Genomic DNA, 12,500 nt, shown 5'->3' on the forward strand with positions numbered 1-12,500 from the left:
GATTTGAAGGTACCTTATGTGCAAAATGGCACTGACAACCTTTTCTGAATAGACTTAGTCGTTACTTCCTCATAGAAAGCTTGGTGTGTGAGTGTGCTGTATGCAGGGCTACACTCATGAGACCCACAGTACATGTAAATACATGGAAATACATGGAACCCCAAATTTGCCTCTTATCAACATGTTTGACCATCAGCAGCAATTATTCACGGGAGCGAACACTGTATGAAAAACCCATTTGTACAAACATTAGCTATAGACCGCAATAAACATCACAAAATATAATTAAAGCATTTATTTGAAATACTGCCGGGAAATAAAAAATAAAAATTAACTGCAACATCTACCAAACAAATCATTGATCAGTCTGTATTTTGGCTGACATACATGTCTACAGATACAGGATCATGGATGCTGGTGACAGAGATAATAAAGGTGCAGTAGTAATAGATGAGATGACAGTAGAATAGCCTTGTCTTCTCTATACCCCCGTCTTCCTGAGGCCAAGAGGTGACAACAAGCCGCCTGGGTCCATTAACACCTTAACACCTCTTGGTTGGATCTCAAAAGTGTTCAGTACCGTTCCTCCTTCTTAAAAGAGATTGCAGAAAGAGGTCTGACCACAGACGAACCTTCCTTCGTTGGAGGAGGAGGAGGTCTGAGGCGACCGCAGACAAAATGGAGGAAATGAGGAAAACACCTTTTAGTCGGAACCCTCTTGTCCTCCCGAGATCAAGTCTCTCAACTTCCCCTCAGCCTCTCACTGGCTGTTACAAGCTGCCCCTCCACCCCCCTCTCCACCTCCTCCTCCTCCTCCTCCTCCACCTCCTCCTCCACCCCCCTCCTCTCCCCCTTCAGCTGCCCCAGCGGACGACCTCTTGCGTCTCTTATTGAGGAGCGGGTTGTTGGAGGTGTCCAGATCCTTGATCTTCACCTGGTCGTAGTCCACGCGCATGGTGGCCAGAGCACTGGTCATCTCCTCCTGAACACAGGACAGAAACATCAGTCTGGTGCTTTAGCCCCATCTAGTGGCGGCTCTGGGGCATTACAGCAGGCATCCACCACATCCAGCTCATTAACTAAACAGGTCATAGTTTCACGGACTTTACAGTGTCTCACCTTCACGTCGTCCCAAAGCTCTTTGTCCTCAGTCAACACACGAGAGGTGTGCAGGGGGGTAGGAGGGACCACCATGGACTGCTGCGATATCACACACACACACACACACACACACACACACACACACACACACACACACACACACACACACAGGCGCGACAGTGAGGCAGGCACGTCCAGGAAGTAGACCAGAAGAGCAGCCTCAGAAGTGGGCGGTACCTACATTGATCCAGGGGTGGTTCATGAACTGGCCAATGGTCATCCTCTCGTTAGGGTCCGTCTTCAGCAGCTGGTTAATCAGCTGTTTGGCTACGGACGACAGAACGAGATCAGAAAGAAAAAAAACGACAAGGTTTCTGTATACTGTCCGCATGTACCTGCCTCTAGAACCCTTAACCTGACCTTAAAAACCTGGGGTCACTCCAGGATGTAGGATGCCCCTAGGTCAACTCTACCCCACACACACACACACACACACACACACACCTTCCTCTGAGACCTCCGCCCACTCTGGTTTGGGGAACTCGTACTGGCCCATCCTGATCCTCTGCTTCATCCCTGGGGAGATGGCCTGACCCGTGTTAGAGTAGAACGGGGGGAACCCACACAGCCTGGAGAACCCATCACACACACACACACACACACACACACACACACACACACACACACGCATACATACACACACACACACATACACACACACGCACACACACACACACACACACACACACACACACACACATACACACACACACACACACACACACACACACACATTATGGAGGGAAAGAGGAGAGCTAGCTACTATCTGTCAGTATTTCTTCACACAGACTCACTGAGCAGGCTACTCACAGGATGTACATGATCACGCCCAGAGACCACATGTCACATGATTTGTCATATTTCTCTGGCCCAAGCACTTCAGGGGCTGACGGACAGATGCACACACACACACACACACACACACACACACACACACACACACAGATAAAAGAGATGGGAGAGATGGGCAGGGACACAGACGAGTGAGGGCAGCATAAGGAGTGTGAATATACAGTAGCCACATCTGCTAAAAGGTTTGTATACACTGACTGGGTGTTGATCATATTACTCATTACATATTACTCATTAAATATTACTCATTACATATTACTCACTAAATATTACATATGACTCACCAACATAGTAGGGTGTGTAGCAGGGAGTCTGGAGGGAGTTGAGTGACGTTGTCTCCTTGGCGAAGCCAAAGTCTGTCAACTTCAGCACGCCATTGCTCTCCTTGGTAGTATACAACAGATTCTCTGGCTACAGTGTGTGTGTGTGTGTGTGTGTGTGTGTGTGTGTGTGTGTGTGTGTGTGTGTGTGTGTGTGTGTGTGTGAGGGAGCAAAGCCACAATGAAAAGACTTAATACCAGACGGTCTAACCACACCATATCCCCAGTGGAATCGTTCCTCTTTCCAGTATGAGGCAGGAGAACCAGAGACGGGTCTGAGAACGCTGGTGTTTCTTCTCTACCTTCACATCTCTATGAGCCATATCCATGTGGTGAAGGTACTCGATGGCCGTGCCGATGTCCCTCATGATCTCCGATGCCTCTAGTGGACAGACAGGACACAGCAGGCGGATCAACACAAAGCCTGAAGACTAGAGCACAATGTCTGACAGAGCGGCGCTGCGAACCGTGGCCCACGATGCTGACCTCTCTCTGTGAACGCCTGGTCTCCTCTGGCCTGAATCCGACTGAAGAGCTCCCCTCCCTCCATACTGGCGCAGGGGAACAGGGCGGAGAGACGAGAGCAGAGAGCAGAGTTTAGCAGCTGTGGGACTCGCAGCACGCCAACAGATCTGTGATCTACTGTAATGTCTGGCTTTCATGTGTCTAGAACAAGAGGGGCATTGTGCTTGAGTAATTACTGGCTTAAATACTGGGCCCACACACAATAACCCCAGAGAGTAGGGGAGGGAACTCTTGTTGAGTGAATTGTAATTAGTGACAGTTTACAAAGGAATGACAGACAACAGCATAAGAACGTTGACACATCAAAGGCAGCGACAGTTGCATGCTGGTCTATGTAGTCCTACTCACCACTCCATGACAATGAGCACGCATTTCTTGCCCTTGTGCAAGTTCTCGTAGAGGCTGAGGATCTGGACGATGTAGGGGCCCCCCGATACCCGCCAGTGAAGCTCCGCCTCCCGTCGGGCCTTGGGGCTGTCCAACAGAATCTGGCAGCAAGACGGGGAAAAAGAACGGAAAATGTTCCGATTTAGACGCCGTTTCCAGCGATGGAATGTGATGACGGAAGCATAATTTCCCAGGACTGAGACATGAATGTGTGTACTAGGTTTTTAAAACAAGCTTGAAGACTTTTCTTTTTGCCACTGCTTTCTAAGAGGAGTTATGTTTATCTGTAAACTGCACTGTAACTTTTATTCCTGTACTCTATTTGTCCTGCCTTTTGTTTTAAATGTCTCTAATGTCTTGCATGTCTCATGTAAAGCACCTTGAATTGCCCTGTGGCTGGAATGTGCTATGTAAATACTTGCCTTGCCTTAGGTCCTGCATGCTCTGTGTGTACTCAGTACTGGATGTTCTGTGAGGGAACCCTGGCATGTGATTGGTCTCTTGCCACTAACACTCGCTCATTGATTGGTCTGCCAATCAATCCTGATAAAATTGTGGGATTTCAATCAGGTTAAAAGCTTTGTGGCTTATTTCACATCGTTCTCCCCTTCTTTCTCTCTTTCCCTCTCTCTCTCTTTCTCACACACACACACACACACACACACACACACACACACACACACACACACACACACACACACTTTCTCCACACTCACTGCACATCTGAAAGATAAGCGTTAAGAGTACCTGGCACAGGGATTGGCTAAAGAGGTGGGAGGGGTTCTCAGACCCCCTCCGCACACACACACACACACACACACACACACACACACTACACACACACACACACACACACACACACACACACACACACACACACACACACCACCACCACCAGAGAATCCAGCTTCTTGCCTCAGACAGTGCTTTCTTGATCAGGAGGGCAGGTTGGGGCTATAGAGGAGGGGGGGCAGGTTGGGGTTATAAAGGGAGGAGGGGGGGCAGGTTGGGGTTATAAAGGGAGGAGGGGGGGCAGGTTGGGGTTATAGGGGGGAGGGCAGGTTGGGGTTATAGAGGGGAGGGCAGGTTGGGGCTATAGAGGGAGGGCAGGTTGGGGTTATAGGGCAGGTTGGGGTTATAGGGCAGGTTGGGGTTATAGGGCAGGTTGGGGTTATAGGGCAGGTTGGGGTTATAGGGCAGGTTGGGGTTATAGGGGGGAGGGCAGGTTGGGGTTATAGAGGGGAGGGGGGGGCAGGTTGGGGTTATAGGGGGCAGGTTGGGGTTATAGAGGGAGGGCAGGTTGGGGTAATAGGGGGGAGGGCAGGTTGGGGTTATAAAGGGAGGAGGGGGGGCAGGTTGGGGTTATAGGGGGGAGGGCAGGTTGGGGTTATAAAGGGAGGAGGGGGGGGAGGTTGGGGTTATAGGGGGGAGGGCAGGTTGGGGTTAGAGGGCAGGTTGGGGTTATAGAGGGAGGGCAGGTTGGGGTTATAGGGCAGGTTGGGGTTATAGAGGGAGGGCAGGTTGGGGTTATAGGGAGGAGGGTAGGTTGGGGTTATAGGGCAGGTTGGGGTTATAGGGCAGGTTGGGGTTATAGGGCAGGTTGGGGTTATAGGGGGGAGGGGGGGCAGGTTGGGGTAATAGGGGGGAGGGCAGGTTGGGGTTATAGGGCAGGTTGGGGTAATAGGGGGCAGGTAACCCACACCCAGTCTCTGCAGCTCTAAACACACTCCAGCAGCACAGAGGATGAATACTTGTGTGCAAGTTGATCTGCAGCATCGTATTTCCTCCGGCTATCTTTGGTATCACTGGGAAGAAGAACAAACTTGTGGTGGACCGTTTCTGTTGAGAGCGTTCCAAAGAAAACATGCAGAGGAACTCGTGAGGTTTCTCTTCCTGTTTTTGACAAGAATTGATTGGTGGGAACTGCAAAGCCAGCTGGGTAAGAGGATTCTGAACGTCCAAATAAGGTCGTCAGGAAGCCTTCATCAATGATATTGACCTCATTCCATCGAGACACGAGAACAGTCAACTTATAATCGGACCTTTGAATGCGTCTCGTGCCCTTGACAAACCAGAGATGAAACATGGAACACATCCATGTGAGAACCCTAACCTAAGAACTCGACAGAACCCAGAGTCTGTTCCCACAGAGCAGACAGAGCGTTCCATTGTGCGCGCCGCACAACGAGCATCACAGCCAATCACAGCGGATCCTGTGTCACATCATCGCTGCTGTATGCAGACACGGCCAGTGACAGACAGGCAGTCAGGTTATGAAGACCAGTAGGCCCCGTTCCAAACCTGTCTCCACAGAGAGGGGGGAGGGGTCTCGTCTGTACACATGATATGCATACTTTATTGATCTCTCACTTCACTTCCTCCTGTTTATTGACACAACAACCTCATAGGAGGGGATGTGGAACAAGTGACTCAACTAGATGAACTCCCTAGCTGTCCTGTCACCCCCGACCTGACATCACAAGACACACACACACAGTATAGGTGTCCATCTTCCCTCTACAATCATATAGAAACACGTGATCCTCCCGAATGGAGGAGAGAGGTCCCAGAGACTGGGGACACAGAGGATGGATGAATAATAGATGACTGTCCTGTACCAGCAAAGAAATCCTCAACTGCTCCATTTAGATCAGAGGATAAAAGTAGCCAAGCAATTTATCTGATGTCCTGTCACTGTGATCTGATGACCCACTTTGATGACCATCCTCTCCTACCTTTAGGGCACATTTCTCCCCCGTTTTCTTGCAGTAACATTCCAGTACTTTGCCGGTGATGCCCAGACCCAGAACTTGAGTTGTTATTTTGTAGTCGTCTGTAACCGCGTTGCGTTTGAACTCCAGCTTGGGACGCGCGGCCAGTTGGGAATGATTGAGCCCGTTGGGGATGTGCGCAGTGTCCAGCTCAGAGTCGGGCTGGTTCTCCGGTTCAATGTCCTCCCCGTTACCGTTATGCTGCATGATTAGACCAAGATAACCGTGGAGACCGCTTTCCACTGTGACTCGGTGCCACAACACAGGCTACTAATGGGTCATCTCTGTCTGGGAAGCCGAATCCACCGATATTTGTCCAATCTTACTGTCCGACTCCAAAAGGCGCTCCTTTCACTTTCTCCCGTGATGGTGAAATGTCTGAATGGTTAAAATCTAAAATTCGGTCACTCCATTTGCAGATGTTATGCAATGGTCTCTCCCTCTGATGGGTTTAACAGACGCACGCCCACCGTAAGGGTTCATGTAATTCTCCAAAGCTGCCCCACAATGGTACAAGAGGAATATTCCGTTTCCATGTAGATTAGGCTACACACATAGGCTACTATATCATTCTGAGGTAGGCTGATTTGTCTCACGCTCCCGGCATTAACCAACAAAATAACATCTGCTCGAAAAAAACAACACAGAACGACATAACGGTCCACTGTCCGGCCTGGAGCATTATTGGCTCCTCTGCGTTACTCCCCGCCCGTCATCTGGGGGACAGAACCAGTCCCTTTACGTCAGTGACGCAGACTACGGCTCAAATTCAATACTGGCGCATTGGCGACTTAAAGGGGCCGCCGCGCGTAATAACGCACAGCGGGGAGTACAACAAAAACAGTCCAGTGTATTTATTACATTCAGAGAGTGTTTATTTATAACATTGAGAGACAAAGTAAACATAATTAGTCCATATTTGACTGGGATATAAGTAGTGGGGTGGTTGGTCTAGAGGTTGTAGGTCTTGTGTCCATCGATGTCTCCTGATGTGGTGTCCACTGTGGTTGACCGGCTAGCCCCCAGGACCGGGGGCCGGTGAGGAGACTACGCGCTGGAAGAGGACGCCCGACGGGGCGGAGTCTACCCCGGGCAGGTAGAGTCTCACCTGGTCGTCCTGGCCGGGCCAGAAGGCGTTAGGGTTGGCCTGGCGACAGGACGTCTCCCTCATGTTCTGTCGGTCTTTCTCTCTCTCTCTCCAACACCATCATTTCCAGCTCGGTCACCATTGGCTTGTTGTAAAGCCACTTAGACAAGTCCCCAATATTATCTAAATCTTTGCGGAAGGCCCTCCGTTGGTTAACCCAGTCATGATAGTTCTCAAGATCACTTCCTGGCGTTGTTGTCATCGGCGTTCCTCTTTCTCGATCCCTTTCTCCTGTCCTCATGTCCATTGAAAGAGCGTGACAATGTTTAGTTATCGTTTGGTTTGGAGGCTTTTGCACAGAATTCATCGTAGGCATCGGTGGCGCGATGATAACCCTGTCCCTATACTTTGGTGCACCGCACGCCATCTTATAACAATAAGTCTGAAATAAATCTCTCTTTTTAATTCGCTTTAATTGCTCTTCTATCGCCAGGTCATCCATCTTCACTCAGACGAGTTGACCTTTGGCCTGCGTAAAGCGGTTTATATATAGGCCTATCCTATCAAATGGAGCTTCTGAATCGAAAGAAAAGCAAGTTAATCTCGCGACATTTTGAACGCACTGCTCTCGAGCCCCTGTCCAACGCGCGTTTGTTTAGTAACCATGGCACCAGTCTGTATTATGACGCATTACGCACGAGCAGATTCACATTCCAACTGCCAAGTTCTCCTCCTAGAAAGTAATTATTTGTCCTGAAAGTCTCCAAATTATTTGTCCTGAAAGTTTCCAGACCCACACACACATGCAAACATTGACACAGAATTTGAAATGACTCATACTTATTCAAGGTTACTCAAGTGTTGTAATTTAATGTCAGTTCCAACACAATGTTACTTGTGGTAAACTACACCTCTACATCCCAGAGCACAGTTCCTATGTTGTGTTGTATGTGGTAGCCTATATTAAGGAGTTTCAGTAAAAACTTTTATCAAATCATCAATCATCATTGACAGGCCACGTTGTGAGCATGAGGGCGGGGCTATCCCTGAAGGGGGCGGGGTTAGCCTGCAGGGGGGCGGGTCTATTGTGAAAGTTATTTTTATCCTTATTATAGTTAGATTGTCAAAGAACACGCTGAGTGGTCGATCAAGCTGGTTTTAAACAAAGTCAATAGTTTATTCTATGTTACGATTCTGCAGAGTCGGACCCTCGCACCGGAAGTGATTCCAGGCAAGAGTGAAGCATGGGAGGAGGGGTCGTTGGTTTATACAGGAGAAGAGGAAGTGACAGTTTCAGGGGGAAGACAGGGAAGTGATGTCACACAGGGAGGGATTTGTAGTTCTAACAGACTGATCAATGAGAACGAACTACAAAGTTAAGAATAACAGTAAATGGGAAAAACAGAACACTTTGTTGAGACTTGAAATTCATTCACACTATCCCTGCAGGGCGCGGTCTAGCACGTGCTCGTCCTGGACGGGGAAGGGCATCGTGACGCGGAGCTGCTGCTGCTCCTCCATGGTGCGCTGGATGGTCTCGTAGGCGTTGGCGTTCCCCGACCAGCACCGCCTCGCCACCTGAAGGAACCAGAGACACGGGGTTAGAGAACCGCACGGTACGACATAGTCTGACTCAACGGATGTAGGTTTTGGTAATAACCCTTGTCATTCGTTGTCACACTGCCCAATCGGCGAGACTGGCGACGCCAATTAATCTGATTGGGGCCGGGAGATTCTCTCAGCACCAATCAGATTCGATCCAGACTATTTTGCAAGAGCACCGTCGCTGCGTTCGGGGCTGGCTCTGCCCAAGACGACTGTGATTGGTTTAAAGAAATACTACATTCCCCCCCCCTATTGCAGTATTGACTCTGAATATGAACTACAAACATGAAGATTTATGACTTTGAATATGAACTACAAACATGAAGATTTATGACTTTGAATATGAACTACAAACATGAAGATTTGTGACTTTATACACCTTTCCCGTTCCCTCCATAGCCCATCTCACCCCGTTGGACACGTCCCAGTTGAGCATGAGGGCGGCGCGCTTGGCTGCGTCCCCGGAGCCGTCGAGGAGCAGGCCGAAGCCTCCGTTCACCACCTCCCCCCTGGAGGGACACAGCGCACGCCCAGGAGTGATCTCATGTTCTCTACCCAGGGGCCCAGGGGCGGTGGTGGCTTGTTTAAGACGGTTTTTGCAGTATGAACACGAGTGGTGCAACCATTTGCTTTGTGAATCACAGTGCTTTTCATTAGGGTCCTAGGAGGGTTTTTCCTGGTCGTTTCAGGAAATAGACCTGGCCCTACACATAACCGGAGGGTTTTTCCCTGGTCGTTTCAGGAAATAGACCTGGCCCTACACTGCCAGATGTGAGGGGGCGTGGCCTTACCAGCCGACTCCTCCCCCGTTGTGCAGGGAAACCCAGGTGGCTCCTCGGAACGCGTCGCCCACAAAGTTCTGGACGGCCATGTCTGGCAGGGGGGGGGAGATGACATCGACATGGTGTGTGTCACTTTGACAAAGACAAACTCTTACATCTGTTGCATTTACGACAGAGAATGGAAAAACGGTGGCCGTACAAGCATATGTGAGTGTGTGTGTGTGTGTGTGTGTGTGTGTGTGTGTGTGTGTGTGTGTGTGTGTGTGAGTGTGTGTGTGTGTGTGTGTGTGTGTGTGAGTGTGTGTGTGTGTGTCTGTGTGTAATGGAGTTAATGGAGTGCACTTATCCAAAGAGCTTTACAATAGCCTTTCTCATTCAGCCATTCATACACACATCAATGGTGGCAGCTGCCATGCAAGGTGCTATCCTGCTCACTGGGAGCGATTTGGGCTCCTGCGTCTTGCCCAGGGACACTTCGACCTGCTAGAAGGACACTTTGACATCCAAGGAGGCAGGCGGCTACTCTACTGAGCTACTGCTTCCCCGGTGTGTGTGTGTGTGTGTGTGTGTGTGTGTGTGTGTGTGTGTGTGTGTGTGTGTGTGCGTGTGCGTGTGTGTGTGTGTACCTGCGCAGAAGGCCGATCCGTCATACACGTTGGAGGTTTCTCTGAAGGGGCTGTCTGTGCCGCTGACATCGTGGTGGTCTCGGCTGATAACTACGGGAGCCTGTGAGGAAAGTTGTTACCAGCATCTCATTGTGACCAACATCTAAATAGCATTTTAGTCAGAAGACTATGACTAAAACTAAATCAAAATTTGCTGTCAAAACTAACACTGAAGCCAAACCCCATAAAGTGTTGAAGCCTTGGATGTACGGACATCAGGACTACTGAATGTCTCCTTACCGAAACCTTCCCATCAGCGATGGCTTGATTGATGGCCAAGGCGATGCAGACCCTGCCTTTCTGGTCTGAGTAGAGGATCCTAGCTTGGGAGCCCACCACCTAGACACACACACACACACACACACACACACACACACACACACACACACACACACACACACACACACACACACACACACACACACACACACACACACACACACACACACACAGGGCTTCTGTTACGTTACATTACATTACAGTCATTTAGCAGACGCTTTTAACCAAAGCGACTAACAATAATTGCATTTAACGTAGGAAGAGCCAATGTACTACTACTTGACAGAACTCACAAGTGCATCTTCTCTCTAAAACAAGTGACTAAGAGCATAATCTAGTGCTGAAGGCAAAGTGCAAGAATAGCAATCTAACTCGCAACAGGAGAAGTACCATGTTGTGTTTTCCCGCCTCTCGAATCCAGCGGATGTTGTCGTCGTACTGCTGCCGCACGCGCTCAGAGACGCCGGCGCCCATCTCCTCCAGGACGGTGGCGGCGATGTCATCGGTCTGCGCCAGGTCGCGGGGGTCGCCGGAGGTGCATACCCAGCGGAAGGGGCCGAAGCCCAGGGAGAAGATGTCACTGATGGGGGGGGGGGTCAGAGGAAGGTCAAAGGTCAGACAGTGTTTTCACCAACTGCTATTTTTCCACATGAGATCAGAGACAGAGCTTTTGTTGTGCAATGTTTCTACTAACATGGCCTTTGTCAAGTTGCTGACCCCTACATGTTTGTACATGGTACGACCCTCCCCAACGCTCACCCCATGATGTGCTGACCCCTACATGTTTGTACATGGTACGGCCCACCCCAACGCTCACCCCATGATGTGCTGCACATAGGAGGGGTAGCGGAACTCCGTGGCTCCGCCTCCAATCTTCTCCACATCCGCCCCTGACCACAAAGAGGTGGGACACAAGACGTTTATCAAGCTGACTGAATGGTAGTGTGTGTATGTCAATGTGTGTGTGTGTGTGTGTGTGTGTGTGTGTGTGGACTGTAGGACTGACCAGCTCTCTGGGCCTCCAGGAGGAAGGCGTTGCCATAGTCCCAGAAGAACATGCCGGCATCTGACAGCTTGTTGATGGCCGTCACCTGCCTACGCAGACTGAGGAGAGAGAGAGAGAGAGAGAGACCCCTTACCATGACCTCTCACCTGCCTACGCAGACTGAGGAGAGAGAGAGAGAGAGAGAGAGAGAGAGAGAGACCCCTTACCATAACCTCTCACCTGCCTACGCAGACTGAGCAGAGAGAGAGAGAGAGAGAGAGAGAGACCCCTTACCATGACCTCTCACCTGCCTACGCAGACTGAGGAGAGAGAGAGAGAGAGAGAGAGAGACCCCTTACCATGACCTCTCACCCAAGGGAAGACCAACCGTTTTCCTTGAGGAGACTGAGATTATGTGAATAACTACTGAACACGTCAGTGTGGAAGTTAACGATTCTTTTACTGTTTAATGCTGGCTCCATTAGATGGATTGACGTCATTATTATGCTTAATTTGAAATAAAGTGCTTTCAGAAAATGATTAAGTTGCGGTCAGATAAGAGCTGTGTTGGTTAGAAGTGCGTTCGGCCTGTAGCCACCAGGACTGTCTCTTCCTGGGCTGATAAGGCGTCTGTGGCCTGAAATACTCACTGTTCTGTTATGGATCAAAACAGGACAAACTCATCTCCGTTTGGACCAGACGGGTCTCACTTGTAAGACTGTATAAATATCTCTGACGGGGACCAGTCAGAGAGAGACCTTGATATCCCTGTACTCTCTCTCTTTCTCCATGCACGTAAAATAAATAATGCAAATAATTATGGTCTGCACAAGTTCTCCTTACCATAAAAAATAAACGATTGGATTAATTTTTTCAACAATTTCTAAAAGGTTGGATTATTAATTTGTTCCACATCTGTCACATTTGTCACAAATCTTTCAGATGACACTATTCAGCACTAATGTGTGTGTGTGTGTGTGTGTGCGTGTGTCTGTGTGCGTGCGTGTGTGTGTGTGAGTGTGCGTGCGTGTCTTTGCGTGCGTGTGTGTGCGTCTGTGAGAGTGTATCTGAGTGTGTGTGT

General features: G+C 49.6%; 2 protein-coding genes across 2 annotated transcripts in view; both read right to left on the minus strand.

The window, feature by feature from the left end:
- Positions 1-280: 280 nt before the first annotated feature.
- On the minus strand, positions 281-6,717 carry LOC311327570 (MAP kinase-activated protein kinase 2-like). Its single transcript, XM_084460657.1, has 10 exons — positions 5,981-6,717; positions 3,207-3,346; positions 2,820-2,884; positions 2,636-2,715; positions 2,298-2,424; positions 1,972-2,047; positions 1,606-1,730; positions 1,343-1,428; positions 1,120-1,200; positions 281-982 (listed from the first exon to the last, which is right to left on the minus strand). The coding sequence occupies exons 1-10, from the start codon at positions 6,221-6,223 to the stop codon at positions 761-763; spliced, it is 1,245 nt and encodes a 414-aa protein (XP_084316783.1). The 5' UTR covers positions 6,224-6,717; the 3' UTR covers positions 281-760.
- A 1,245-nt stretch (positions 6,718-7,962) lies between these two features.
- uroc1 (urocanate hydratase 1) overlaps positions 7,963-12,500 on the minus strand; it is a 10,234-nt gene continuing 5,696 nt past the window's right edge. Inside the window, exons 12-20 of the mRNA XM_084460650.1 lie at positions 11,441-11,538; positions 11,252-11,324; positions 10,825-11,014; positions 10,396-10,494; positions 10,117-10,216; positions 9,500-9,581; positions 9,118-9,217; positions 8,542-8,681; positions 7,963-8,185 (exon numbers count right to left, since the gene is read on the minus strand). Of these exons, the coding sequence (XP_084316776.1) occupies position 8,185; positions 8,542-8,681; positions 9,118-9,217; positions 9,500-9,581; positions 10,117-10,216; positions 10,396-10,494; positions 10,825-11,014; positions 11,252-11,324; positions 11,441-11,538 (883 nt within the window). The 3' untranslated portion in view covers positions 7,963-8,184. The remainder of the gene's footprint in view (positions 8,186-8,541; positions 8,682-9,117; positions 9,218-9,499; positions 9,582-10,116; positions 10,217-10,395; positions 10,495-10,824; positions 11,015-11,251; positions 11,325-11,440; positions 11,539-12,500) is intronic.

This window comes from Borostomias antarcticus, assembly GCF_949987555.1.
Source record: "Borostomias antarcticus genome assembly, chromosome: 33".
Lineage (NCBI taxonomy): Eukaryota > Metazoa > Chordata > Actinopteri > Stomiiformes > Stomiidae > Borostomias > Borostomias antarcticus.